Genomic DNA, 26288 nt, shown 5'->3' with positions numbered 1-26288 from the left:
AGGTCCCAGGCAGGGACCCCAGATTCTTGCTGCCTGTACCAGGGAGCCAAAATACCCATTGTGAGAAGGGCAATAAAGTCGGGCTGGGACCAACACAGTTTATTACAGAAAAACACCCAAAGGGGTTTCATTATCATGGCAGTTCGTTTACAAGAAAAAACACTGGAGAACAATGAGGTGAAACTCGCAGCAGTGACATGCAGCAGGGAAGTCCATTTGTTGGCCAGCACGGAACAAAAGGCACAGCCGCACCGGCGGTCAGACACACAGCCAGCCCCGGGGGCTGCATCGCTCCCCAGCCCCAGCAGATGGCACGGATGGGCACACGAGGACAGACACGAGCAGCAAATCCACGCCCGCCAGTCAGTGGTGGAGGAGGAAAAACATGTTGGAAGCCACATGGATGAAAGCGAACGGAGCAGCCGTCGCGGGAAGGGAAAATCCTAAAATCCTCCCAGTGCAAGAGGGATGCAGAAGGTGCGAAGGGGGCTCATGGGCTCATCTCACCTCGGGAGCGTTCCCGAGCCCCGTGTCCCCCAGCAGCCCCCGAGCTGCCCTGGCAGCAGGCTGGCCCTAAGCAGAGTCCCTAACGCAGCTGCCCACACCGTGCTGCTGCCCTCGGGCTCGTGCCCAGCTCCCTGCACATCCCAAGGCCATCCCATCCCCTCCCATCCCATCCCACCAGCACCCTGCCTTGCCTCTCAAGGGCTCACTGGTGATGCCGTTCCCCTCGCAACGTCACCTCTCGGTCTGGCAGGAGCCTCTGCGAGCTGAGCTTGGCCAGGCTTCCAAAACGGGATCTTCAGGAAACACCTTGGAAATGTTTACTGGGAGGCCAGGCTGTTATCCCCTGCCTCTGCCAAAAAGGACTGCAAGATACCATTCAGATCCCAATATCTGGGGTTCACATTAAAAAAAAAAACAGGACCTTTTTATAGACCTGTATATTAACAGATGTGTAACTGCAATACTCATTTCTTTCAAGACTTCTTTTTGTTTGGATTTCAGACCTTCCTCTGAGGCGTTTGTCACCCAGGTGTGACAAATAACAGTCTGTCAAGGTGAAGGAGTTCGGGAGTGGAAAAGTGCAATTTGTTTTTCACTGCTTGAGCAGGATTTAGTGCAATGAGAAAACAGTCTGCAGGGCCAATGAGGGCATCGTTAGCTTGTGGGGGTATTTGTCAGAAGTGCAATAACCACCACTCCAGCCTCACTGCTGGGAAAGGCTGAGCTCTTTTAGCTGAAGCAAAGTCAAGCCAGGGGCAGACATATACCTGGGAAAACTTCAGCCCACGGAATTGGTGTTTGCAAAGTTGGAAGCAACTGAAACTACTACCTGATACCCCTGGGCACCCTTTGTGCCCAACCATGGCATGCTCTGCCTTGAAGAATTAAAAATAATAATAATAAAGCAAAACACAAAAGTGGTATTCTTTACATTTTCATCCTGAGTGTGTCCTTCGGGACATGGCTTTGTGCAGTAATGTCAGTGTGATTTTCACACGGATTTTGGAGTAGCACTCCAATTGCTTTCCTGATTTTTAATCAGAGATTTGGTTCTTTCTCACAGCATCACGAGCAGAGGTGTCTATTTTAGGAAACACCAGAGGTTTTAAGAAGCTGAGGAGAAAAAGATTACCAACTCCTATGGGCTCAGCTTAGAGAGGTGAAAAAAATCCTTTAATTAAACCCCCAAGGCTGAAATTCTCTGCAGATTTATCTAAATGGACTTCAAATGATGTCCCTAATATATTGGGGCCTGCTTTTACCTTAACTCAAGCCCTAGGCATGTGTCTGCAGACCCTGGAAGGCACACACAAGAGCTGGGCTTTGGATGTCTTACTGAGATGGTTTTTTTAAGTGCCAACTCATCCAACTGTGGAACCCACATTTAAAAACCTGGGCCAATGGTACGCTGGCCCAAAGCTCCAAGCAGATAAGTGTGTTTTTTTTTCAATATATGTTTGCTTCTATTTTTCCAAATTCCAGTGTATGAAAGAAAAGCTGTGCAGCTGACAAAACCTTGGTGGAAGGACAAAGACACGTGAGGTTTTCTCCTTAGGGAGCAGGTGCTGGATATACCTTAGGTTTCCCAGCAAGGGAACAAACTTTGGGGTTCTCTTTAGAGAAAAGGGACAGTATTTTGCTTCAAAGCTGCAAGAAAGGTGTTTTTTTTTTGTGCTCCTAACTTTCCAGTTCTACAGTTTAGCCTGAACATTTGCTCTTTAAATCAAAGGTTTTGAAAATCACCTGGGGTTTGAAGAACAGTCAATAAGGTTAAACCTGCCCTGCATGAGCAGCGCACAAAAACCAAGACCCGTCCTCGAGAGACGCTGCCTGAAGCAAGTGCAGACGAACGGGGAAGCGCCTCGCGGGAGGCACCACGAGGAAGGGGACAACGTCACGACACTGCAAAAACACCAAGGCTAAAGGAGGCTGCGGCAGCCTCCTCCTCCGCCCGCGCCTGCACCGGGCTCCCACCGGGATCGGCCCGGCCGAGCGCAGCCCAGCTCCACGCCTGCTGCTCGGGGCGCCCGCGCCGTGCCAGCCGCCCTACTTGCTGTTCTGGGGCTGCTTCTCCTGCGCCGGCCGCTTGTGCTTCTGGGCGACGCCGTAGGGGACGTGGGCAGCGACGGTGCCCATCTCCTTGGCTCCCTCCACGTGGAACATCTGGTCGTCGAAGAAGATGTGAGGCCGGATCTTCTTCAGCAGCGGCCCCTTGGGAGCCCCGGCCAGGAACAGCGCCTCGTCCGTCTCCAGGCCCCAGCTGCGCAGAGTCTTTAGGGCCCGGGCTCCCGAGCTGGCGGCGCTCCGGGCTGTCACCAGGTAGGTGCGAATGGGACACTCCATCCTCAGCCCCTTGGAATAGAACTTCTTCTGCAGCTTCCCCAGGGCCTCCAGGAAGCCCTTCAGGGGTCCCTGCCGGAGCAAAGGGAAGCCGTCACTCCGAGACCTCTGTGCCGACCCCTGCTTCCAGCACCCAGTCCCACCGGGGCCGGGCGCGCTGGCCAAGCCCTTCTCCCCACAGGCCCTCAGAAGTGGCACTGAGGGGGCAGCCGGAGCCATCCCGCAGCCTGAATCTGGCAGCGCCAGGCTGCTGGCCCACCGCACGCCACGTTCCACGCGCCAGCCCCGGCACATTCCCCACGGTGCAGCCACCCCTGCGGGCTGCCTCTCCCCCAGAGGCTTTTCTGGCTGCACCATGCCAGGATGCCCAGCACTACCTGTGCCAGAGGCTTGTTCTCATGAGCCTTTTCATGCTCAAAGAACATATCCAGGCCGTGAGCCTTCACGATCTGCTCCGACTCATCCGAGAAGAGCACGGCGTCGCCGTCAAATGCCACCCGCAGCTGGTTCTCCGACACCTCCAGATCTTTGCTGGGGCTGAAGATGGTGGCCGCGGCAATCCCTGGGGACACGAAGCGCAAGGTGAGAGGTGACAGTTACCCGAGGACCCAGCCACACCGCTCATCTGTTGAGGAGCAGAGCAAAACACAACAGGCTGCAAGCAAACACAGAGAGGAAATGCATGCACCAAAAAGCGCCTGCAGCTTGGCCCTGAGACCTTTCACAGCAAAAACAAGTACTGAAGTGACAGGCCTCACTTTGCATGCAAGAACTAAAGAGGGAAGACAGCGCCTTTGCACCAGAAGAGCTGTAGAGCCCAAGGAAAGCCTTATTCCCGTGGAAACTGGAGGCTCTTTGAAGCATCAAGGACATCCCCTCCTTGATGGGATGTGGGAAAGCCGCCCCACCTGCACATCGACACGGGGACACTGGAGCTATCACTCCTGGCACCAACCCCTGTGGGCTCTGGGCATCCCCCCCAACCCCCAGGCTGGACCCCAGACTCACCCTCTTCAATGGCCCCACTCACTTTCTCGGCGTCGGAGGAGAGGTAGAGGTTGGTGTGGTAAGCCTTGAGGTAACAGATGGGGCTGTTCCCTCCCGTCATGCAGAACCTCTCGATGAACAGATCTGAGGGCAGGTGGACAGCGGGGTGAGCCCGGCCACCCCCCAAAAAGTGCCAGCTTCCACTCAGAGCCCAGAAAGATTGGGAGGAGCGAGCTCAGCACGCAGTTTGGTGGAAGAGATAGGAGAAAGCATCTCCTTAACCCGCTGCCCAGCCACAATACCCCACCAAAAATCTGGCAGCACCTGCACGAAGGATGCTTTGCGCTGAGCTCACCGTAGTGGTTGATGCTGTTGATCAGCCGCACCCCGACCTGGGCATGGTTGTTGGTCATGAGGACGATGTCGAAGAGCTCCTCGCTGTCGGGGTAGAGCTCGCGCAGCTGCGTGTTCACCGCTTCCAGCGCCTGCAGCACCCGGCGACAGGGAGGGTCAGCGAGCCCCGGGCACGGCCCTGCCGCCCTCCTCACCGAGCACAACTCGTGTTCACCGAAACCAGGGACCTGCCCCAGCTGCACCCCGAGCCACGCAGACACCAGCGAGCGGCTTCAGCTGGGAAAAAAGGGGCTGCATTGGGGAAAAAATACACGGCCACCCTTCTACTGCCTAACACAACAAGCTTCGAGTTTCTGTTAGGAGATGAGATCGCATTAGCTCAGAGTTACAGAGAAGTGTTTTTCAAGCAATCAGGAAAAGAATATGTCTCGCCCCACCAAGTGGATTTGCTTATTCATCGGGAAAAGGTGAGAGGTCGCTCCAGTGAGGGCCAGCAGAAGAAACTGCACCAAATCCACCAGAACTGGGGCAGAAATTGGAAAACATATTTAAAATTTTAAATATCTCATTTCAACATGTCAAAATTAGAAACTGGCCAACTCTGTAGCAAGACTAAATTCAGCCAATTTCATTGTCAGAGAGCGAGATGAGAATTCCCTAAATGGAAGCTTTAGATATGATCCAAAGAGATGATTTCTTCAATTCTCGGGCTCGTTGGCCAATCTGGAACATTCAGCGTTTCCCCAGCCCAGGAAGCAGCACATCCTTGCCAGGAGGTTTATCCGCACTGTTTGCTCTGCGGGTACATCCCTCAATTCCCATCCCTTCTGCATGTGCAGCACCCTGCGGTGCCCCCTCACCCCAAAACTCATGGGTCAGGTTCAGCTTACGCGGGCGGACGCTCACCTTGACGAAGGGGAAGGCAGCCCCGGGGAGGAAGGGCTCGTTCTCATGGTCCAGCTGGTATTTCACGTAGGCCTCCACCCCTTGCTCCTTGTAAATCTTCTGCTCCTCCTCCATGCGGAAAAGCGCCCGCGACGACACCGCAATGGTGATGGCATTCTCGGGCTTTGGCTGCGTGGAAATGGTGAGACTGGGCGGCAGCCCACGCTGACGGCCCCCCCACCCGGAGGCAGCGGCCAGCCCTCACCAGGACAGCACATCCTCTTTGGGACGGCTGCACTGACCAGGCAGCTGGCGCCCTCATCTTCCCTGCTCCAGGGGAGAAGCCCTGGATATGCCCTGACACACTGTCCCCACACATTCGGATACCTCAGGCCCCTTTTCTGAGGCTTGCACCATGCTCAAGCTCTCCCATGGCAAACAGGCTCCTGGGACACATCCAGACCCAAGGCACTGCCCCGGGAGAACCACTTGACCCCGCGCAGAAGGAATTTGTGTGGCTTTTTCCCTCCAGCCAGGAAAAACCACACACTGCGGCTCGGCAAGATCCGCACTCCCATGCTGCTATCCAGATGTGACAAACAGCCCATGCCAGCTGAGCGTATAAACACACTCGGTATAGTTATTGTGGGTGGAAACATGACAAACAGGTGGTGCGAGCAATGATTTATGAGTCATTATTATTAATGTTCGTGCACTTGATCCAAAATCCACCGAAGTCAAGAAGGGGCCGTCGGTGGGACTTGGCAGCCAGAGGGGGGCACCACAAAAGTCAGTCTCCTCTTGACCCCTGCCTGTCCTCCCTCTCCCCTTGGAGGGCGTTAATCCCCATCACCACTTGCAGTCTGAAAGCCAGTTCATTACTGACGGCCAGCAAAAATCCATCTGCCAGCAGAGCAGATCCCAGGACGGGAGGGCAGCAGGGGCAGCCCTGCTGCTGAGAGCGGCTTGGGGTGCTCGGGGGCATCCCCACAGGGAGCCCGTGAAATCCAGGCCGTCAGCACTGCGGAAACACCTTGCCCTCAGCTCCTCCGTGATTTCCAGGATCACGCAGCACATTGCCTGTGAGTAATCCCCCAGCGATGCCGCTTGCCCGGAGGCGGAGGGTGCCTTCGCCAGCCTGCTCCGCACACCCAGGTGCTCCAAAGTTCAAGCTCCCACCCTGCGTAGGGCTGGGCTTTGCAAGAACAGCAGCCTGGCAAGGACGAGCTGCCCCATCCGCACTGGGGACCTTCTCTCCCCGCAGGGCTGGGCCTGCCCCGGGGCTTGCTCTGCCCCACGCTGGCTCTGCCGATCCTGCCCAGCGCAGACGCGCCCAGCAGTGAGTCACAGCAGCCCCGTGCCATTCCCAGCACCGCGCCGCCCCACTGGCAGCGCCCGGGGCCAGCCCTGCAGCGTGGTTGACGCCTTTCCGAAGCCGCATCAGTACCCAAAATCCCCAACAAGCAGATTAAGCAGTGGGCGATTAGGACCAGATACAGATTAGCTCAGCCTGAGAACATCACCGTGACCAGAGGGACCCTTGTAGAGAAATAAGATCCCCTTTTGAACCAGCTCTTTGGGAAAGCAGGTGGTTTTTTTTCCCCAAAGCAGCTTTCCCCCCCCCCCAGCTTTTAGGTTGGATTTTAGGAGAAGTTTCTGTACTGAAAAGGTTTTGCAGCCTTGGAATAGCCGCCACCATCCCTGGAAGTCTTCAAGAAACATGTAGATGTAGAACTCAGGAGCATGATTTAGTGGTGGACTTGTCAGTACTAGGTTAAAGGTTGGACTAGATGACCTTAGAGGTCTTTTCCAACCTGAATGATCTGTGATTCTAGGAACAACCCCCGGGACACGCAGGGTTATTCTAGCAAATGTGGGAGCAGAGCAGCACCAGCATCACTCCCAGGTGCGTATCAACCCCACCTCACACTCAGCTGCCTGGTGGGTGTTAGCTATTAACTGGTCCTGGGCCAAGTCTCAGCACTCTACCTCATTAATTAATAACTCCGGTGTCATGGGCCATTTATTACCTGAAAATATTAATATTAATAACCACTAAAGGCTTTGGGGCATCCGGCCATTAGCCTTCAGCAAGGAGCACGGCCGCTCCCACAGTCTCTCTCTGGGTAAGGAGAGGTTCACTCCTGGTGGCGGGGCAGCGCCTCCTGCCCTGCCAGCCCAGCACCGACAGCAGGTCAGTGGCACACACAGCACCCAGGCGTTTTGCGGGGCAAGACGTGTGCAGGGCACCCAGGTGCCCGGCCCGAAGCTGCATCACGCTGCACACACCTTGCAGCGGCGGTGCCAAGAGCGCAGGCACCTTGCGCAACGGCAGCAGGCTGCTCAAGGTCCCTTCCCTGCCATGTAAAGGCACAAGCCTCCAGGAGGTTAATTTAAGAGGTAATAAACGCAGCAATAAAAATAACCGTGAGCTCGGGGCCTTCCTCTGCCCCGGCGTGGGCTGCCGGAGCCCCAGCCGCCTGCAGGCGGGAAGCCTTTGGGAACGGGACCTGCCGGATCCTGCTCGTGCCTGCGGAGGAAGATTTGCCCCTTTGAGCACTTTCTGCAGGAAAGCCTCAGCCAGGCGCCAGTGCAGCTCGCAGCTCCAGCAGCCCTGCTGCGCTCTGGGAAATGCTGACTGCTAGGGAATAAGGCAATTCTGCTCTGCAAGGAGGGGAGATGCATTCTGACGTTTCTTTGAAGTGGAGATTTCATCTGGAAGCGTTCCCTCCTCGAGGTTGTTTGGATGCTTCTCCATCCCCGCTGTTACTGCAGATGGTCATTACCACGTTCAAGAAGTGGCTTTTAGGAAGTCACGGCACTATGGGAACTACAGCACCTCTACTCCTCCACCAGAGCTCTGTGAACGACCCAACAACCCCCATTTTGCCTGTGAAACTCCACAGTTCTAGGAGAAAATACGCTCCATTTTAATAGAAAGCGTGCACATCCTGCAGCCCTTGCTGGGCTACGTTTAGTCCCACGAGGCTCGTGGAGCCTGCACAGGGCTCCATCCCAACACAGCCTCCAGCTCCGGCAGGTTTGGGCACCCCAAGTGCCCTCAGAGCAGCACCCAAGGTCGGCCAAGGCTGGTTGCAGCCCATCGCCCCACAAAACCCCCAGGAAGCGGCTGTGGGGCTCTGCTCAGCCGAATCCAGCTGAAATTGTGCCTGGGGATTCAGGGTCAGCTCCTCTCCCCTCTTCCCTTCCCATGGGAGGCCACATCCAGCCCTGTCCTAAAGCTCCCCCAAGAGATGATTGAGGTGTTTAACAGAGGTGTGAGCAGGATGGCAGGGGGGAGGTCCCACCATAACCCCAGGTGCATCTCTGGGCTCAGCCTGGACAGGAGGGACCCATGCTGACAGCCCAGCCCTTGGTGCGACCTCCAGGCGGTCCCCAAGGTCCAAACCCCATCCCAGACATAAGTGACCTCCCAGCACACTCCAGCTCCACAGAGCACCAAACCCACCCCAACCCCAAAAGCTTCAGTTTTGACAGAGGTGTGTTCTGCAGTGAGTGGAAACGCCACGTTTTCCTCCGCAGACCCAGCAGCTGGCAGGCCTTTAAATCGCCCTCCTAATCGCATGTAAATCCTGAGCAGCCCCCCAGGGATTAGAGACAGACATTTGGAAATCCCACACGTTCCCAGGCCACGCAGCGGAGCCGTGCCCTCCCACTCAAGAGCTGCAGGTGCCCCCCGTGTCCCCAACACCGGCAGCTCCCCCTGCCACCCCCAGAGGCCAGGCAGACCCCAGCCTGCAGCCCGGTGCAGCAGGTAATTCTGCACCGCCTGGGGCTGATCCTGCGGGACACACCTCTGCCCAAAAGCCTGGAGGGATGCTGGTGGCTCTGGGCTGGCTCCTGCAGAAGACCTTGTGGCGAAAATCAAAGCTTGGAGGTGAATTTTGGTGTTAAACTTGGACACAGAAAGGGAGGAGGTCCAGGGTCAAGCACAGGTCTCCTCGCTAGCTAAAGCGTCCCAAAAGTCACTGCACCCAACGCCTATGGAGAGCCCAGCACAGGAGGCACCCCGCTGAGCCAGACGGGTCCCTGTGGGCACAGGGGCCTGGCGGGCCAGGGGACGAGGGGCACCCGGAGAAGGGGAGCAGCAAAGCCCAGCTCCCACCAGCCTGGCCTCTCCTCCCCACACGGTGTCACTGGAGATGCTGGGGGACATTTTCCACATTGCTGAAGAGTGACAAGTCTCACTGCTGACCTCCCCCAGCTGGCAGGAGCGAGGCTGGAGCAGGCATGGGAGCCAGGGAGCGGGAAGAGCAGAGACCCCAGCAAAGCAGGGAGCCCCCCAGGCTCTGGGGATGCTGTGTTAGCCCGTTCCCCAGCCAGGAACGTGCTCCCAAACACATGCCCCAAATCACCCTGCCTCCTGCCAGCCCACCTGCAGGAAGCAGCAGCTCTGGCTTGCTCCTGCTCCCACACCAGCACCTGCCCTGGCTGCGGAGACACCCAGACAAGGACGGACAGACCCAGCCGAGGACAGACAGACCCAGAAGCACCCACAAGGGCACAGACGGACAGTAGCAACCTCATTTCCCGCAGGCACAGGGAAGCCCTGGGAGCTGCAAGCCCCCTGCTCAGGATCAGATTAAAGTTCAGGGCAATGGCTGGGATGTTTCTGAGTTTTCAAAACACATTATTTATACTGCAGAAAAGTGCTCTGCAGCTGTCCATCACGGGGCATGACAGCTGCCTGGCAGGGCCGGGCAGCCCAGCTGTGTGCGAGGGCAGCCGAGCTGCCTGGCCGCGGGCACGGGGACGCAGCCTGCCCCGGGGAAGGGTGCGGGCATCGGCCCCAGCCCCACACCGATGGGGGGCACAGCCCAACCTCGGGGCCTGAGCGCCCGGATCCTGGCTTTGCCACTGGTTTGCTACGAGAGCAAACCACACCACAGCCCCGTGCCTCAGTTTCCCCACACACACAGCAGAGACGGACATGGTGGGCGTCGAGCGTGCTGCCAGGAGAGGAAGAGCTCGGGCAAACACCTGCAGGAGGCTGAGAGCATGGTGTGGCAGACAACCAGCCGCATCCCCCCACCACGCCAGGCTGCCCCTCCCCCAGGGGCAGGGCGAGGTGACAGCACGGATGGTTTGCAGTGGGTACAGGACCGGGGGTCCCCCGCGGGGAAGCAGGGGGGTGCCCCCACTTGGGGGCTGCAGAGCAGCCTCCTGGCCAGCTCCCCTCACTGGGGTTCCCCCCTCACGGAGCCTCACCACGACAGGCCCTGCGTGCCCCAGGCCCCATGGCAGTGGCTCCAGCACTGCCCCACACTCCGGTGCCCGCAGCTCACAGGCAGCGGGGCCAGGGCCAGCCCGCGGCCACCTCGCCAGGCTGCCAGCACAGCGCTGCCACGGCTATTCTGAGACACGGCAGCGCTTCCAGAGCTCCCATTTTTAAATGCAGCAGGGCTCAGCTCTGGTTAGATAACGCAGGCTTTGCTCTAATCTCCCAGAGTGGGGGAGCCCGCTGGGGTGGGACCAGCGCCCCCAGGCAGGGATTCGGGCCCTGGGCTGTCCCCCTGCTCTGCCACGGCCACCTCCTGCCCCTGGCCAGCAGCTGGGCACAGGGGACAGGCAGCTCGTGGGCACCAAGCAGCTCCACAAGGACATCTCAGCCCTGGGGAGACACAGGGACAGTCCGGTGACATGCAGGAACCGGAGGGGATCGGGGGCTCTGGAGAGACCCCAGGCAGCCAAGGGCAACGCAGGGATGCCACGAAGGAGGGGGGCACCTGGAGACAGCCAGGGCTACCCCCAGGACCCCTAGGGAGACAACCCCTGGGAGGGGATCAAATGAAAACCAGAGAGACCCAGGTGGAGCCCAGGGCACCTGCAGGAGACAGGGCACCCAAGGACCGCAGGGGACCTGGAGGAGAGGGTGGTGCTCGGAGGGGGACATGGAGGAGATGGGGCACTCGGAGGGGGATCTGAAGGGGAGAGGGGGCTGGAGGAGACGGGGCATGCAGGGGAGCACAGCACCCACCCTAGGGGAGCACGGCACCCGGGGGGTCTCGGGCAGCCGCCCCCCTCCCCGGGCCGGGGGCTCCCTCGGCGGCGGGGCCGCAGCGCGGGGCTCTCACCGATTTGGGTTTCTTCTTGGGGGCGAGGTTGTCGTAGAAAGCCTTGGCGTCCTCCCAGGGCCGCCCCGCCGCGCCCGGTGCCCCGGCGGTGCCCGGCGGCTCCATGGCGCGGCGGCTCCGTGCGCACCGGGCGCTGCCGGCGGGGCGCTTTTATAGGGCGGCCCGCGGAGCTCCGGGCTCCAACCCACCGGGCCGCGGCTTAACCTCTTCGGCACCGGGCCCGCCGCCGCCGCCGCCGCCGCCCCGCACCCCCCGGTCCCCGGTAACGGCCCCGGGGGCACCGGCAGCCCCCGGGCGGGCAGGGACGGGGCCGGGGGGGGTCGCGGAGGGGCGAGCAGCGGCACGGGGGCGCGCACCGGGGGGCGCCGCGGGTGCCCGCCGAGGCTCCACGCCGAGCCCGGGGCTCTCCGCCTGCCGCAGGAGCCGCGGGCAGCAGCCGAGGGCCCCCCCGGGGAGATCCCCGCGGTCTGCCCCGGCCCCCCCCCGCAGCCGTTTCCCTGCCCGGGGCAGCACCGAGCCCAGCCCCTGGGCTCAGCGCTCGGCCGGGGGCTCAGAGCCCAGCATCGCTCCGTCCCCGTCAAACGCTCCGTTTCCCCAGGGCCCCCGCGGGTCTCCCCAGCAAATACCGGAGCTTCCTCGCGGGTGACACCAAGGGAAGCAGGAGCTTCGCAGCCCGGGATCGCGGCGGCTATTCTGGGAGCCCCCTCTCGAGCTCCAGCTCCTGCCCTTTCACACGGCAGCCCTGGCACAGGCCCAGGCCCCGGGACCCGTCCTCCCCCAGCGCGCAGCCCCGCTCTGCTGCACACACGGCAGCCAAAGCCCAGGTGCGCGGAGCTGCCCCCCAGCACCCCCGGCAGTCCCCAGGCGCTGCCCCAGCACCCTCCCTCTGCCTGCTCAGGACGCAGGGGATGCAGGCGTTGCACAGGGTGGAAGGAGCAGCGTGCCTGCAGGCCCAGCAGGAGCCAAACTCGCCCCGTTAAACACAGAGAGGTGTTTAAAGCCGGTGCGAGATCCTCGGCAACAGGCCCTATCTCTGCAGGCTGCCGCTGGAGAAGAAAGGCCAGAGGAAAAAAATGTGACAGGAGGATGGGGGTGGAAGAGACGTGCAGCAAGAGCAGGTCCCAGGGGTGGATGACACCGGGATGGGCCCAGGACACAACTACCAGCTCCCCCCGGCTGTGCCCCTGAATGAAGGGGCAGCCAGGGTCCAGCTCCTGGAGGACAGGGGAGACCTAGTTCAGGGCCGGGGATCCCTGTTCCTACCCCCCCTCCTGCAGGATTACGTTATTCCCTCCCCCAAAGCTGCCTTCACAGCTGAGGGGTTACCTTTTCATCCATCTTCAAGGCTCCCCAGGCAGACCCCCTCCATCTCCTGGGTGTCACAGGCTCAAGGTGAGCCCCACAAGCGATGCTCAGGGGAAATGTTCCCACCCGGCTTCACCCACAGCTGCAGGAGCCAGCTGCCTCCCAGTAAGCCATTCAGGGGAACACCACACTCAGGGGACATTTTATTTTTCCATAAAAAAAATAAATACCAAGTCCACAGTCTCCTAACAGACATTACAGACGTCAACACCACGACGTACAGACTAAACACCCTGACAACATTCCTGTCCTGGGCAGGAGGGACAGGGGCAGCAGGCTGGAACAGCAGGCAGCACTTCCCTTGTCAGAAAGGCCAGAAACTCCACAGGCACCCCAAATACCAGCAGGGCAGTTTTGGTGGTCCCCCGCTGTCCCTACCAGCTCCCACAGGTGATGGGATGGAAGGTGGCTTCTGGGATCAGACACCGGCCATGTCCAAGGGTGGACCTGGACACTTCTGCTCTTTCTCAAGTCCCCTCACCAGCCCTGGCCATTCCCAGCAGCAGAAGCAGCAGCCGAAAAGCTAAAGCTGGGCAGAGGGAGCAGGGGCTGCAGCTCCCTGGGGCCAGCCCCGAGCCCCCAGACAGCCCCACGGGGAGCTGCCAGCAGAGGAGAGAGCAGGGACAGGACCCGGAGCCTTCAGCCTCCCTGGAGGCACCACGAGCGATGGGGTCAGTGCAAAGAGCTGCTCTCAGATGGGATCAGGAACCGGGCCAGGCGGAGCAGTGGGGAGAGCAGGCAGCGAGCAGCAGGGGCATGGGGGCAACCGGCCCAGGGAGCTGGGACCTTGCCATCAGCCTCAGGGAGTCCAGCTCCAGGACGGGAGAGGTCTGGTTTGGGGGCACCTCAAGCCAGCGGTGCCCAGGGCAGGCTCTGCCCATCGAGGGAGAGACGCAGCCACTGATGTGGCCAGGAGCGGAGGCAGAGGGGTGGCAGCAGGGACAGAGTGTGGGTCACACCTGGGGCCAAGCGGGCACAGGGCGCTCAGCAGAAAGTGGGGATGGAAACTGTCACAGGGAGCATGGGTGGCTGCAGCCCGTCCAGCCGGGAGCCCTCGGGGCCCTACTTCTGCATGTCGCACTGCAGGAGGAGGACAATGGAGGGGTCGCTCTTTGCTGCCTCCTTGAACTCCTCCAGGGAGATCTGGTCATCCTTGTCCTTGTCCATCTTAGTGAAAATCTTGTCAACACGCTGCTGGGGCGTCAGCCCGTCTTGGTTCATCCGCATCATGATCACAGTCCCCACCATCTTGTAAATGGCCTGCAGCGAGGAGAGGAGCAAAGCACCAGAGGGGGGACGTTGGGTGGGCAGAAGGTGCCAGGACAAGGCAGGGACAGGACTGCTGCCACTCTGTGCCCTGCACAGCTACACCCGTGGGCATTTCAGACAAGGCTTTGGACAGGAAAACCCATTCTTTGGTGGGCTCAATACCAGTGAAAAGCCTGGAACAACGCAAGCTACCCCCACTTATTTAAGCGCCAGTACCTCAATGATCTCCAGCATCTCCAGGCGTGTGATCATCCCATCCCCATCCAGGTCGTACATCTCAAAGGCCCAGTTGAGTTTCTGCTCAAAGGTCCCCCTGGAGGTGACAGACAGGGCACAGATGAACTCCCGGAAATCGATGGTCCCATCGCCGTTCTTGTCAAAGGTGCGGAAAGCGTGCTGGGCGAACTTGGAGGCATCTCCGTAGGGAAAAAACTGCAGGGAGGAGAGGAGAGAGAGATCGAAACGGGGAGGGGAGCTCGGTGCAGAGGCTGCTCCACAGGGAGCTGCATCCTTGCCCCAGCAGGGTGGGTGCTCCAGCCCCGCAGGCAGCGTGCAGGTCCCCAGCCCAAGCCCACCTTGATGTAGAGCTGCTGGAACTCCTCCAGGTTGAGGATGCCAGTGGGACAGTCCTTCAGGAAGCCCTTGTACCACTGCTTCAGCTCCTGCTCACTGAACTCTGTGCTCCTCACCAGGTCATCCAGCATCTCCGGGGCCAGCTTGCTGCTGTGCTTGCCCATGGCTGCACCTGGCAGGGGAAACGTGGGGCTCCTGCGTGCCGGCACGGGGCCGGCCGTGATCCTGGGTCCTGCACTGCTCCAGCAGCTGGCCAGCCCCGCGTGCTGCCCTACAGCAGAGCAGACCCACCTGGTTGCAGGCATCTGCTCACTGCCCAATGCCACAACAGCGACCACAGCACCGGGGCTGGGCTCAGCACCCATGCTCAGCTGTGGCCCTTGATGCAGGAGCTGCCCAACGGCAGCCCCCTAACACAGCCATGGCATCACCTCCAGTCCCCCCTTCAGGCTGCAGGAAAACACTCAGCAACTGACACCCAGAATAGCTCCCTGCGTGCTCTACCAGGCCACGATGGGCCAGGCACCCTCTCTAAGGATGGGACAGAGACATCACAAGTCTCTGCACAGCAGGAGAGGGGCATGTGATGTATAAAGGGTGGGGACCAGTCCCTGCTGTGGCATTAAAGCAGGGAAAAACCTCACCAGCACCATCCAGCCTGCAGCACCCAGCTGGCCGCTGGTGCCTGACCCTCGGTGAGGGGCAGCTCCGCAGCCTCACACCCCGGCCCTGGGGCTGCCCGCGGTGCAGCGGGGTGCTGCTGAGCCTGTGGCTGCGTGGGCAGCAGGCGGAGCGGCTCCGATACGCGCTGTGCCCGCTCCCACGCAGCCTTGGCTGTCGGCGCCACTCAGCCCGAGCAGCAGATGGTTTGCTGAGAGCTCCCGGAGCTTCTCTCCATAAAGTTGAGGAGAAGTTCACCTGGAGGCCGACCAAGCCCAATTGCCCTTTGCACATATGATTTCCTGGCCACGTGGGCTTGCGGTACCTGGGGGTGCCCTGGGATGGGCACAAGCCTCCCCCCACAATGATCCAGGCTCCTCGCCTTCCCTGCCAGCCCCGCTCCCAGCAAACGCCGCAGGCAGAGGCTACTTCCTGCCCCAGCATCCCACCAGCATCTGTCACCGCCCGCGGCAGCGCTGAACCCACCGCCCCTCGGCAGCCAGAGCCAAGGAAGCGTCCGGACGCCCACGAAGCGCAGCGCTTCCCCTGAGACCCCCGGCACGGCTGCGGAGCTGCACCAGCCTTCCTGGCACCACAGCCCTGCCCCAGGGACTGACTAATCCCCGCGGTGTGCCATGCTCATGCCCTCCCCGTGCGCTCTCAGCCACACAAGAGCTGCAAGAGGCTCCTTTTCCCAGGAGGGAACAGCGAGGAGGACCTTTGCCAGAAGCACAGCCCCTCAGGAGCTCCTTATCCTGCAAGTGAAGCCCCCAAAGAGGCCAGGACACAAAGGCTCCTTGGGCCACGGACCCTGAGCACCCATCCCGCACAGGAGCCCACACAGACCGTGCCAGACCAGGAGACAGCAGCTGGGGCCAGAAGGGCCCTGGCACCCCTGACCCGACCCGACCCCCTCCTCTCACCGTACCGGTACCATCGTGGCCACTGGCTGCTGGTCCCAGAAGAGGGCAGAGGGGGGCCGCTAAGGATGCCCCCCAGGCCGACACCCTGGCCGTGCAGGGCACCCCACATCAGCACCCCAAGGAGGGAGCAGGGCGCAGGGCCTTGGGGATGGACGGGGCGGCCGGGCTGGGGCAGGGGTACTCGGAGGGGGGCTCCGGCCCCGACACGCTCCAGAGCCGGGTCCGGGGGCAGCGCTGCTCCCCGCCGCTTGCCCCGTCCCGGGGGCACCGACGGCGGGAGGGAAGCGGCTCGCGGCTCCCGGCCCCGACGGCAGCCCCGTCCCGCCCCGGGGGAGCGGCTCCCAGGCCCGACGGCCCTTACCTGGCGGGCGGCGGCGCCGGGCGGGAGCGGTGCCGGTGCCGGTACCGGAGGGGCCGCGCTGCAGCCCCCGGCCCTGCCCCGCGCCGCTCCCGCCCCTCTTGTAGCCGCGGGCCGCCCGCCCCCCCCCCCGCGGTACCGCCTGCCCATTGGCTGGGAGCGCTGTCAATCGGGGGGGGGGCGGCGTGGTGGGTTACTGGGGGGGCGTACTGGGATGCTGGGAGGAGAAACTGGCACTGGGATGCTGGGGGGGGCGGGTCTGGGCCGCCGGGGGGTGCTGGCAGGGGGCCGCGGGGGTGCTGGGTCCGGCCGTGCTCCAGCGGCGGGGCCCGGGGGTGCCTGCGGGGCCCCCAGCGCGGAGCAGAGCCCCCCCAGCGCGGAGCAGAGCCCCCATCCTGGAGCAGAGCCCCCATCCTGGAGCAGAGCCCCCCCATCCTGGAGCAGAGCCCCCCGGCTCGCCCCGCACCCATCGGCCCGGGGGTGGCTGCTCCCCCCTACAGCCCCTTCCCCTGGAGCGCCTTGGGGGGGGGGCCGGGGCCAGCCCCGGGGGTCGCGCTGGGCACGGCCGGGGGCTGCCGGCTGCCGGGGACCCGCCCCCCCCCCCGCGGGTTTGCAGCGCCAGGCGCGGAGCGTTCCCGTGGCTGTGGCCGGAGCCGCCCCCACCCCTCTGCCAGCGGCCCCTCGTGGGGGGGGGGGACGGGACACATCTGCCTCCAGCCGGGGCTGTCCCGGTCCCGGTCCCCCCCCCGGGGCTGCGGGGGCACACGGGGGCTCTGCCCTTCCCCGCCTCGGTGCCCCCCACCCCGGCCCTGCCCCGGACAAGGAGCGCGGGGGGGTCACAAAGCCCCCAGTCTCTGCAGCTCTGTGTGTGTACGCGGCTGCAGGGACCCCTCACCCGCTGCCCCCGGGCCGGCAGGGCTGGGACCCCCCCGCGGCCAGATGCAGCATCCCGGTGTGTCCGGGGCTGGATCCCCGCCGGGGGGGGCAGGATTTGGCCCCTCGGCACGGGCCGGGGCCGGGGGCTGTGGGTCCCCGCGGGGCGGCGGCTGCGGTACCCGGAGGGGCTGACACCGGGCAGCCCGGGGGGGCCGCTCCCGCTCCCCGCTGTCGCAGCGAGACCCCCACTCTTGTTGTCCCCCCCCCGCCGCTGCCCGGTGCCTCCCGGGCCCCTCAAGCCCCCCCGCCCGGCCCCGCAGCCGGATGCGAAGGGCTGCAGCTTCCCCCAGCGGCTGCGGGCGGCACCGGCACGGCCCGGGGGGCCCTGCCCACGGGGGGGGCCGTGCCCTCGGGGGGGGGCCGTGCCCTCGGGGGGGGCCGTGCCCTCGGGGGATGTGTGTGTGTGTGCCGTGGGGTGCGTGGCCCCAGAGAATCCCCCGTTTCCCGGTGCTCGGGGCTGTTTGAGCGCACCTCGGCCGCAGCCGGATCGGGCCCCGCGGGCAGGGCGGTGTGCCCCCCCCCCCCCCCCCCAAACTGCACCCGTGGGGACGCTGGGGCGGGGGGCAGGGGCACGGGGGGGGCTCTCGCTGAGCTCCCCCCTCCGATGCCCAGCGCTGGCCTGGGAAGGGGAGGTTTGAGGTGTCAGGGTGGGCAGACCCCGCGCTGAGGGGTCCCCGCCCGCCCCCCCCCGGCCGGGCAGCATCGCCCCCCCCGGCCCCGCCGCCCCCCAACCCCCGCCTGGCCCCGGCTGCGGGGTCGCGGCGCTGGGGTGGCCCCGGCCCGGGGCGGTGCCGCTGCCCAGGGAGGGGCCGGGGGGGGGCGGATCGGGAGCGGTGCAGGGGCAGGAGCAAAGAGTGTGGGGGCTCCCCGTTCCCCCCCCCCCCCAAATTCAGAGCCCCCCCGCGGCCCGGACAGGCCCCAGCGGTGGTCAGGCCGGCACGCAGCGGGTTAAGCGTCCCCGGCTCCTCGCACTCGAGACGTCACCGTCCCCGGTGGCGTGGGGGGGCCGGGGGCCATGGGGGGCTTTGTGGTGCAGCGGCAGCTGGCGCAGGGCTCGCACGCAGGCGGCGGGCGGCCCCCCCCCGGCACGGCGCTGCGGGAGCACCGCAGGCACCGCACGGCCGCCGCCCGCCCGCGCCGCCACGGTGAGCACGGGGGGGGCCGGGGGGGGCCGCGCCGCGGGGAGCGGGGCGGGGGGCGGCCGGGAGCAGCCCCCCCGTACCCCCCCCCCCCACCACCACCGGGCTGCCGCGGGAGCCCTGCGGGAAAACGGCCGCAGCGAGGCCGGGGGAGGCCCCGCACCGCTGGGGGGGGAAGGAGGGGCTCGGCCCCGAGGGGTCCCCAAAGCGGATGGGGGGGCCCGGCCCCACCCTGGGGGCTCGCTGGGGCCGGACCCCGCGCCCCGGTGCCCGCCGTGGGGCGCCCCGGGCTGAAGCCGCCGGGCACGGCGCGCCCGAGCCGGCTGCGGCGGGGCTGGGCGGGGGGCAGCGGCGGGGGGGGGGGGGCTCGGCGGCGGCACCCGGCCGGGGAGGGGGGCGAGGGGAAGCGACCCCCGGCCCGGCCCCGACCCGCGCCCGCGGGAGGCGTGGGGACGGCCCCGGTGGCCGGATCCGGAGCATCGCTGCCCCCGCGGTGATGGGCAGGACGCGGGGGGGTTGGGGGGGGGCAGGATCAGGCCCTGCCTGGAGCCACCCGGTCAGGCCGGGACGCCCCCGTGGAGGTGACACCCCTGGGGCAGGGTGCTCCTGGGGCGCAGGGGAGGGCTGGGAGGGAACCTGGGGCCACCCCGGGTGTGGCCAGGGGCACCCCGCTGTCCCCAGCCCTGCCCTGCTCTCGGGCAGCGCGCCCCTCGGGGCAGCCCCCCCTGCGGGGTCCGTCCTGGTGGGTTTGGGGTGCGCGGTCCCCTCGGGGCAGCCCCCCCTGGTGGGTCCGTCCTGGTGGGTTTGGGGCGCGCGGTGCCCTCAGCTCAGCCTTGCGGCGATGGGCAGCCGGCATGGGGAGCACTGCGGGGTGAAGGCAGCAGGGCCGAGGGAATGGTGCAAATCAGGTGCTGAGCCCCAAACCTCGCAGGGGAGAGGCCGAGGGGCCCAGCCCTGGCACTGCCACACATCTCCAACCCCTGTCACAGTGCTGACGGGCTGCAGCCATCCCCGTCCTCCCCAGCACCCAGCCCCACAGCAGACCTCGCACCCGGCGTCCCCATGGCAGGGACCGCGGGGACCCGTCCGTGCCCCTCCCTGGGCACAGGCAGGATGCGGCGGTGACAAATCCCAGCCCTGAGCCGCTCTCCGCCTGTCAAGGACAACCTCGGTGCGGGCAGAGGATGCCGATAACAGAATTTATGCAAATGCCTGAGCCGTGCAAGTGCAAGCCTCCTGCCTGGCTGCCTGCCCTGGGGGCTGCAGGCTCCCCCAGCTTCACCCTACAGGGCCCAGCAACCCCCCAAAACACCCCAGCACCCAGCGGGACAAACCCCGGGTCAGCGCCCTGGGGCAGCCCTGGGGGGCTTTGTGCCCCACCGTGGGTACGGGCATCGGCTGCCTGTAGGGAAACTGAGGCAGGGGGTGCAGCGCTGCCCCCACACTTTGCGGTGCGCCCCGCGCAGACGCCTGCAGGCAGCGGGCAGGAGGCAGCGCAGCGAGCCCGCGGAAAGCTCTCGGCAAGACCTCGGGTCGCGCTCAAGCACGAGGTCCCAGCAGGCACAAATTTGTTTCCTCCAGAGGAAAATGGGCTTTCTGTCTGTCAGGGGAGTCAGAGCCTGGGCATGGATGCTCTGCTCTCGTGCTGAGCATAAAGCCAGCGCGTACCAGGCCCAGGAGGAGGAGGAGAAGGAGGAGGAGGAAGGCAGAGCCATCACTGTCATTGCTGAGGGGCTGTGGTGGGGCTGAGCAGGGAGTGCTAGGCTGGGGAGCCGCAGCCCCAACCCGGGCATGAGGCAGCCCCATCCACCCCTCTTCTGTGGTCTCCTCCAGCTCTCCCCTCCCCAGCCACATTAATTAGACCCAAGCGATTAATTACAACCTGCCGAATCCCATGGCTGCTTCCCAGAGCCCGCTGACAGCATGGAATCGGCCCTGACCCACATCCTCCTGCAGCCCCCATGCCGGGAGCCGGAGCCCCAGCGCCAGCCTCCCCTTAGGGCTTCGTACGGCTGCTTTGTCCCGCTGGCGGGGGGAGCCCTGCGTCCTGCACGAGGGCAGAGCCGCCCCAGGCCTGCGGCACCCGCACGGTGCTGGAACCGGAGGGGGCAGGGGATGGGGGCAGCATCCCGGCGCCTGCAGGATTTGGGGTGCAGCTCGGCAGCAGCATAAAGCGACCCTCGTGCAACGCATGGAAAAGAGCAAACCCAACCAGCAGCGCGGGGAAAGTCATCGCTGACGTCTCTCGGCTTCCCCAAGGCGGGCGATGGCCCGGCCCCAGGGTGCCTGCCACGTGCCCCGGGTCGTCCCCGAGCCGTGGGGTCACCACGAGGGGCGCGGGGAGCAGGGGATGCTCAGCCCGTGCCTGGTGAGCCTGGAGAAGTGGTGGAGCGCGCCGCACCTCTAGGAAGCGCTGGATGGCTTCCAAAACCACCGGCTGCTGGCAATGAAAAAATAACAGAGGCAAATAAGGTGACGGCTGGCGGAGCTGCATGCGGGGCCGCCCGGGAAGGGCCACGCGCCTCCACCGCCAACCGCCCCAGTGGCTGCGAGCCATGGCCAGAGGAGCCGGCGTCCCACGGCACATCCCTGCCTGGTGGGCCCCGGGTGGGGGCTGCTCGGGGGGGTCCTGACCTTGCACCTCCCCCCGCAGGTCCCCGCCGGCCCATGAAGTGATCCAGGCGCGTGGCACAGCCCCTGCTCCTGCCGTAGCCACCGCACCGGGCACCAAGGTAAGGACCCGGGGCCACGGCCGCGGGGGTGGGCGGGAGGCACCGGTGTGGGCGCCAGGCCCCCAGCCTGGGTCTGTGGGGCAGAAATCCCACCTTGGGGTGCTCCCCACCCAGCCCCATCACGTAGGGACATGGGGTCACCCGTGGGGTGGCCCGGGGAAGCCGCCTGGTCCCGGCGGGCTGGGGGCCGGGCGCTTCGGCGGGGGCGGTGCGGCGAGCGGCACCCACAGGAAGTGCGACGCTCGCGAGCCTGCACCCCGCTTCCCTCCCCGCCTCGAGAAATAGAAAACACAGAGGTGCCGGGACAGCGGCCCTGTTTCCGCACGCACGGCCTCGCAGCCGGGAGGGTGCAGCAGGGGCCGGGGGGCGCGGGGCCCGGCGGGGCGGGTGCAGGTAGGTGCCATAGGCGGCGGGGGGCTCGGGGGGCCGGGGTGTCCAGCCGCCGGTGCCGGTGCTGTTCCACTCTGTTTGTTTCTCTCGCTCAGGTCTGCTGGCCATGGGCAACCTGATAAAGGTATTGGGCAAAGATTTAGAAAACTGTCCTCATTTTTTCCTGGATTTTGAAAGTAAGTCCCGTGAGCAGGGCGGGCGTGGGGAGGGGACCAGGGCCACCATGGTGGCTGCTCCCCAGAAGATGGGGACGGGCACAGTGTCCCCGAGCAGCCCTGTGTCCCCAGGGGGCAGCCCCAGATGCACCCCACGAAGGGCTGCATGGGGCCGGGGAGCAGGGCCCAGACCCCGAGAGATGCCCCACGCCTGAGAGCGCCGCTCCCCACGGGTCCCGCGTGGGGACACGTCCCCAGCGAGTGGCAGGGGTGCGGGAGACATCCCGGCAGCAGGACCTGGCCCAAGAGGCCCTAAGGCAGGTGCCTGTTGCCCTTTCAGCTGGTGGCACCGGGTGGCCATAGGGCACGTCCCCACCACCTCCATGGCGGGGACGGTCCGGGGGCTGGGGACAGGACGGGGGCTGGGGACAGGAGGGAGGCAGGGGACGGATCAGTGCTGCCTGCCAGGCCAGGGGAGGGGTGTGTTGGTGGCAGCCTGCACCCATGGGACGGGGCTTGGGGACCCCGGTCCAAGCTGTCCCTGGGCTAACTGGGCCAGGGGAGCGTGGCCTGGGGTCGCTGCAGGCTGCGTGTGGGGTGTTACGGAGGTGCCTGGCTCGGCGCAGCTCCGTGGCCCCCCTTCCTGCCTCTCCCCCTCCTTCCTCCAGGGCTACAGCTCAGAGCAAGAGCGAGGGGTGTAAAAATAGTGCAGCAGCAACCACCGGCCCCGGCCCGGCGGGGAGAGGGTGTGTGCAGCTCGCTGCGCGTCCCCAGCACCGGCACATCCCAAAATAGCCGCAGGGGCCGGGGGGCTGGGGCCCTGCAGCCAACCCAGACCCGAGGCAAGGGACCTGCCCGGCTCCCGGTGGGTCCTTTGGGTGCGTGCAGCCCGCGACCGCCCCCAGTCCTCTCCAGCCTCCCCCTCCCAGGGGGACGGGGCTGTGGGTGCTCCCCAGGACCCCCGGTTTTGGGGCCAGCTCTGCAGCGAGAGGGGAGCCACCTGCAGCCACGACCGTGGGACTCGCTCACCGCATCGCCCTCCTCGCCGGAGCCCGGCAGCTCTGCCCTCCATTCGCTCCTTCCTCTCCATCACCCCATCCGCAGCGCCCATCTCCATCGGGGGCAAGAGGCTGCAGCCGGGGCTGGGAGCTCCGCGGGGTCACCGGGAGCGCCTCGAGCCCCCGGCACACGCGGGGAGGACGGGGCTCTCGCCGCCGCTGCCCGCAGCCCAGCACCTCTTCCCCGAGCACCACCTCACCATCATGCTTTTTTCCTCTTGTTTCTTCTCTTGCAGGTTTCACATGGGGAACCTTCTTAAAGTGTTGACTTATAACGAACTTGACCAAGGCCCTAATTTTTTCCTTGACTTTGAAAGTGAGATGGGATTTTTATTTTCCTTTTTGTTTTACTTACTATGAGTTCCACATCCACGCCATTTTGAGTTCCCGTCCCCGTCGCCCATCGCATTGCGCCCATCCCAGACGTCCTCCCCCTCCCCACTGTCCCAGGGGCTCCCCGGGGAGGGGGCTGCAGCCGCCGGGGCAGACCCAGGGCCAGGAGCTATCGCTCTGCCCCTCTCCCCCGCAGCACCCCGCAGCCCTGGGGGGCCAGCCCGGGGCTGGGGGCCGCGGGGGGCCCTGGGCACCCGGTCCGCAGGCTGGCAGGGCTCCGCGGGACGGGGGCGGGCGCCCCGCTCTGGCTCCAGCTGCCCGGGCCCCGCTCAGAGCCCTCCGGGTTTCTCTCCCCCGGGGCGCTGCCCTGCAGATGCGCAGCCGACGGAGGCCGAGACGGCGGTGTGGAACCAGGTGAACGCCGTGCTGGAGGAGGCGCAGGGCGTCCTGGCCGAGCTGCAGTCCTACACGGGCGCTGGGCAGGAGATCCGAGAGGTGGGTGCAGCCCCGCCGCCCGCCGCCCGCCCCGCGGCTCGGGGTAACCCTGCCGCCCTCCCGCAGGCCATCCAGAACCCCGGGGACCTGCGGCTGCAGGAGAGGGCCTGGAGCGCCGTGTGCCCCCTTGTCGCCAAGCTGAAGCGCTTCTACGAGTTCTCCCTGCGGCTCGGTGAGGGTCCTGAGCCCCCGTCCCCCCCCCACACCCCCTCCTACATCCTGTGCCTCCCCCAACACAGGACCAGAGCAACTCTGGGGGTCCCCGGCCATGAGGTGCCCTGCCCTGTGCCTCGGTTTCCCCAGCCGGAGCTGGGACGGTGACCGGCGGCGCTTTGTCCGCAGAGAACGCCCTGCGGAGCCTGCTGGAGGCCCTCACCAGCCCCCCGTACGCCCCCACGCAGCACCTCGAGCGGGAGCAGGCCTTGGCCAAGCAGTTCGCTGAGATCCTGCACTTCACCCTCAGCTTCGATGAGCTCAAGGTACCCCCCTGAGGGCTGCAGGTCCCCTGGTGTCCCCACGCCCAGCCCCGCAGCACAGCAGCCGATGTTTTGCACAGTGCCAAGATCGTGCAAGAGCCGAGGGCTGGGGGGGCCACCGCTGCCCCCGGACCGTGGGGCTCAGCCTGGGCACACCGAGACAGCCCTGGCCCCGGCCCCTAACACAGGCCCCCCTCCGCAGATGACCAACCCCGCCATCCAGAACGATTTCAGCTACTACAGAAGGACCATCAGCCGAAATCGCATCAACAACCTGCAGGTGAGAGGCAGGTGCCTCCCCCCCCAGTGGCTGCCTCCCCATAGCGGGGTGCAGGGCTGGGGGTGGCTGGGGTGGGGGCAGCGGGTGCAGCCCCATCACCTACCGTCCCCTGCAGCTGGATGCGGAGAGCGAGGTGAACAACGAGATGGCCAACAGGATGTCCCTCTTCTACGCCGAGGCCACCCCCATGCTCAAAACGCTCAGCAACGCCACCACCAAGTTCGTCTCGGAGGTGAGCGGGGCTGGGGGGGCCCTCAGGGGGCAGAAGGCTCAAAGCGGCGGGGCCGAGCCCCCCCCTCCTGCTCCGGCTCCATGCGGGGACCAGGCTGGGCTGGGGGGCCGGGATGTGCCCCCCCGGGAGCTGGGAGGGTGACAGCCCCTGGGTCCTGCCCTGTTGCAGAACAAGACCCTCCCGATCGAGGACACGACCGACTGCCTGAGCACCATGGCCTGCGTCTGCAGGGTGATGCTGGAGACCCCGTGAGTACTCCCGGGGGCGTTTCGGTGCTGGGGTCCCTGTGTCCCCCCCCCCGTGCTCATCCAGCCCCTCCCCTGGCGCAGGGAGTACCGCAGCCGCTTCACCAACACCGAGACCCTCCTCTTCTGCATGCGGGTGATGGTCGGCGTCATCATCCTCTACGACCACGTCCACCCCGTGGGGGCCTTCGCCAAGACCTCCAAGATCGACGTGAGTGGCCGTGGGGAGCGTGGGGGGTGCCGCAGCCACCCTGCTCCTCCCGACGCAGCGGCGATGCCCACGGGGTCCCTCCTGCCGGGGGCCCCCTGGGGATGTCTCTGGGCTGCTCGAGGGGAATTCGCCCCCCCGGGGGGGCCGGGGGCACCTCCTGCTCACCGCCTCTCTCGCTCCCTGCCAGATGAAAGGGTGCATCAAGGTCCTGAAGGACCAACCCTCGACCAGCACCGAGGGGCTCCTGAACGCGCTGAGGTGAGCGGGGGGCCGGGGGACACGGGGGCCGGGGGACACGTGCCCCAGGGACCTGGCCACGGCTGCAGGGGCTGCGGGGGGGGCAGTTTGGGCGCCCCGGGGTGACCGTCGCCAACCCCCAGGTACACCACCCGGCACCTCAACGACGACACCACGTCCAAGCAGGTCCGGGCCCTGCTGCAGTGAGCGCGGTGCCCGCGGGCCGCGTCCGCCACCGCGCACGTCACCGAGTTATCTACGCCCATGACCATAGTGCTCGTTTGTACAGGGGGAGAAGGGACAGAATAAACACACAGAAATGTAAAAATGAATCCAAACGGCCCGAGGACACCCCTACGCCCTCCCGCCGCCCCCCTTGCCCCCACCAGATCAGCACCCGCTTCTGGGTGCGGGTGGCACCGCGGGGGCACAGCGCCTGGGGAGCCCGGGCTGGGGGTGCTGGGGCCGGGCAGGATGCGGCCCGGGGGGGGGCAGGCCGATGGGGCTGGGGCACGTTTCGGGGAGGGGGCTCGGGGCTGGCGTCGCCCCCGTCCCCCCGCGGGGAGCGGGCATTGCTGCGGCTCGGCCCCTCCCGGGCGATCTCCCGAGGAATTCCGTCGCCACTCACCTCTTCTTTTGTACATTTCTCTTTTTTTTTTCTTTTTTTTTGGGTGTGAAATAAAATGGCATTTAACCCGTTCGTGGCCGGAGCGGGGCCGTCTCTGGTGCGTCCCGTCCCGGGCACGTCCCGTCCCCGTCCGCCCCCCCCCCCCCCCGTCTCTGCCGGTGACCCGGGGCCGCCGGGGGGGGGCTGCGCCCCACGGTGCCCCCCCCCGCTGCCGGGGCTGTCCCCGGGCCAGCAGCCGCGGCCGGGAGGTGCCGCTGCCGGCAGGTGGCCCTGTGACACCGCCACGCGGCCGCCCCGGGCCCCCCCTCACGGGCCGGCCCCGCCGCGGGGGGGGCCCTGCGGCCTCGGGGCGGGGGGTTTGGGGGGATCCCCCCGCGGCCCCCCCGGTGGCACCGGCACCTCCCGCCCGGTGGCTCCCCCCCCCC

General features: G+C 65.4%; 3 protein-coding genes across 12 annotated transcripts; 1 reads left to right on the top strand and 2 right to left on the bottom strand.

Moving 5' to 3' along the window:
- Window positions 1-84: 84 nt before the first annotated feature.
- NT5C1A (5'-nucleotidase, cytosolic IA) lies at window positions 85-11327 on the bottom strand. The gene is made up of 6 exons (XM_080566735.1): window positions 11169-11327; window positions 5095-5262; window positions 4190-4319; window positions 3856-3978; window positions 3225-3409; window positions 85-2919 (listed from the first exon to the last, which is right to left on the bottom strand). Exons 1-6 carry the CDS (start codon window positions 11271-11273, stop codon window positions 2554-2556), a joined length of 1077 nt encoding a protein of 358 aa, XP_080422861.1. The 5' UTR covers window positions 11274-11327; the 3' UTR covers window positions 85-2553.
- A 1336-nt stretch (window positions 11328-12663) lies between these two features.
- HPCAL4 (hippocalcin like 4) lies at window positions 12664-16431 on the bottom strand. Of its 2 annotated transcripts, none has more exons than XM_080567030.1 (4): window positions 16320-16431; window positions 14378-14547; window positions 14019-14234; window positions 12664-13793 (listed from the first exon to the last, which is right to left on the bottom strand). In XM_080567030.1, exons 2-4 carry the CDS (start codon window positions 14537-14539, stop codon window positions 13596-13598), a joined length of 576 nt encoding a protein of 191 aa, XP_080423156.1. In that variant the 5' UTR covers window positions 14540-14547; window positions 16320-16431; the 3' UTR covers window positions 12664-13595. The 2 variants fall into 2 exon arrangements, with proteins under 2 accessions (XP_080423156.1, XP_080423155.1); XM_080567029.1 differs by having other exon boundaries at window positions 14378-14646; window positions 16320-16396.
- A 1720-nt stretch (window positions 16432-18151) lies between these two features.
- Window positions 18152-25989, top strand: LOC308182423 (CYFIP-related Rac1 interactor A-like). Of its 9 annotated transcripts, XM_080567009.1 has the most exons (13): window positions 18155-18397; window positions 21045-21123; window positions 21609-21689; window positions 22963-23042; window positions 23433-23554; window positions 23621-23726; window positions 23897-24033; window positions 24233-24310; window positions 24426-24542; window positions 24711-24790; window positions 24872-24998; window positions 25186-25256; window positions 25379-25982. In XM_080567009.1, the coding sequence occupies exons 4-13, from the start codon at window positions 22970-22972 to the stop codon at window positions 25440-25442; spliced, it is 975 nt and encodes a 324-aa protein (XP_080423135.1). In that variant the 5' UTR covers window positions 18155-18397; window positions 21045-21123; window positions 21609-21689; window positions 22963-22969; the 3' UTR covers window positions 25443-25982. The 9 variants fall into 9 exon arrangements, with proteins under 9 accessions (XP_080423140.1, XP_080423138.1, XP_080423135.1 ...); XM_080567014.1 differs by lacking the exon at window positions 22963-23042 and having other exon boundaries at window positions 18152-18397; window positions 25379-25983; XM_080567012.1 differs by lacking the exon at window positions 21609-21689 and having other exon boundaries at window positions 18154-18397.
- Window positions 25990-26288: the final 299 nt, after the last annotated feature.

The sequence above is a fragment of the Anser brachyrhynchus genome (genome assembly GCF_964034855.1).
Source record: "Anser brachyrhynchus genome assembly, chromosome: 24".
NCBI lineage: Eukaryota > Metazoa > Chordata > Aves > Anseriformes > Anatidae > Anser > Anser brachyrhynchus.
The sequence above is the reverse complement of the archived record's forward strand: the minus strand, read 5'-3'. Positions and strand labels throughout refer to the sequence as shown.

Excerpts from the sequence above, each read along its gene's own strand:
- HPCAL4 (XM_080567030.1), bottom strand. The coding sequence starts at position 14,539 with ATGGGCAAGCACAGCAGCAAGCTGGCCCCGGAGATGCTGGATGACCTG. Across the intron at positions 14,235-14,377 it reads TCCAGCAGCTCTACATCAAG|TTTTTTCCCTACGGAGATGC; the intron begins GTGGGCTTGGGC and ends TCCTCCCTGCAG. Across the intron at positions 13,794-14,018 it reads AGATGCTGGAGATCATTGAG|GCCATTTACAAGATGGTGGG; the intron begins GTACTGGCGCTT and ends TCCTCGCTGCAG.
- NT5C1A (XM_080566735.1), bottom strand. The coding sequence starts at position 11,273 with ATGGAGCCGCCGGGCACCGCCGGGGCACCGGGCGCGGCGGGGCGGCCC. Across the intron at positions 3,979-4,189 it reads CAACAGCATCAACCACTACG|ATCTGTTCATCGAGAGGTTC; the intron begins GTGAGCTCAGCG and ends ACCTGCCCTCAG. Across the intron at positions 2,920-3,224 it reads AGAACAAGCCTCTGGCACAG|GGACCCCTGAAGGGCTTCCT; the intron begins GTAGTGCTGGGC and ends TTGCTCCGGCAG.
- LOC308182423 (XM_080567007.1), top strand. The coding sequence starts at position 21,255 with ATGGGGTCACCCGTGGGGTGGCCCGGGGAAGCCGCCTGGTCCCGGCGG. Across the intron at positions 24,034-24,232 it reads TCAGCTTCGATGAGCTCAAG|ATGACCAACCCCGCCATCCA; the intron begins GTACCCCCCTGA and ends CCCCCTCCGCAG. Across the intron at positions 24,791-24,871 it reads AGGGTGATGCTGGAGACCCC|GGAGTACCGCAGCCGCTTCA; the intron begins GTGAGTACTCCC and ends CCCCTGGCGCAG.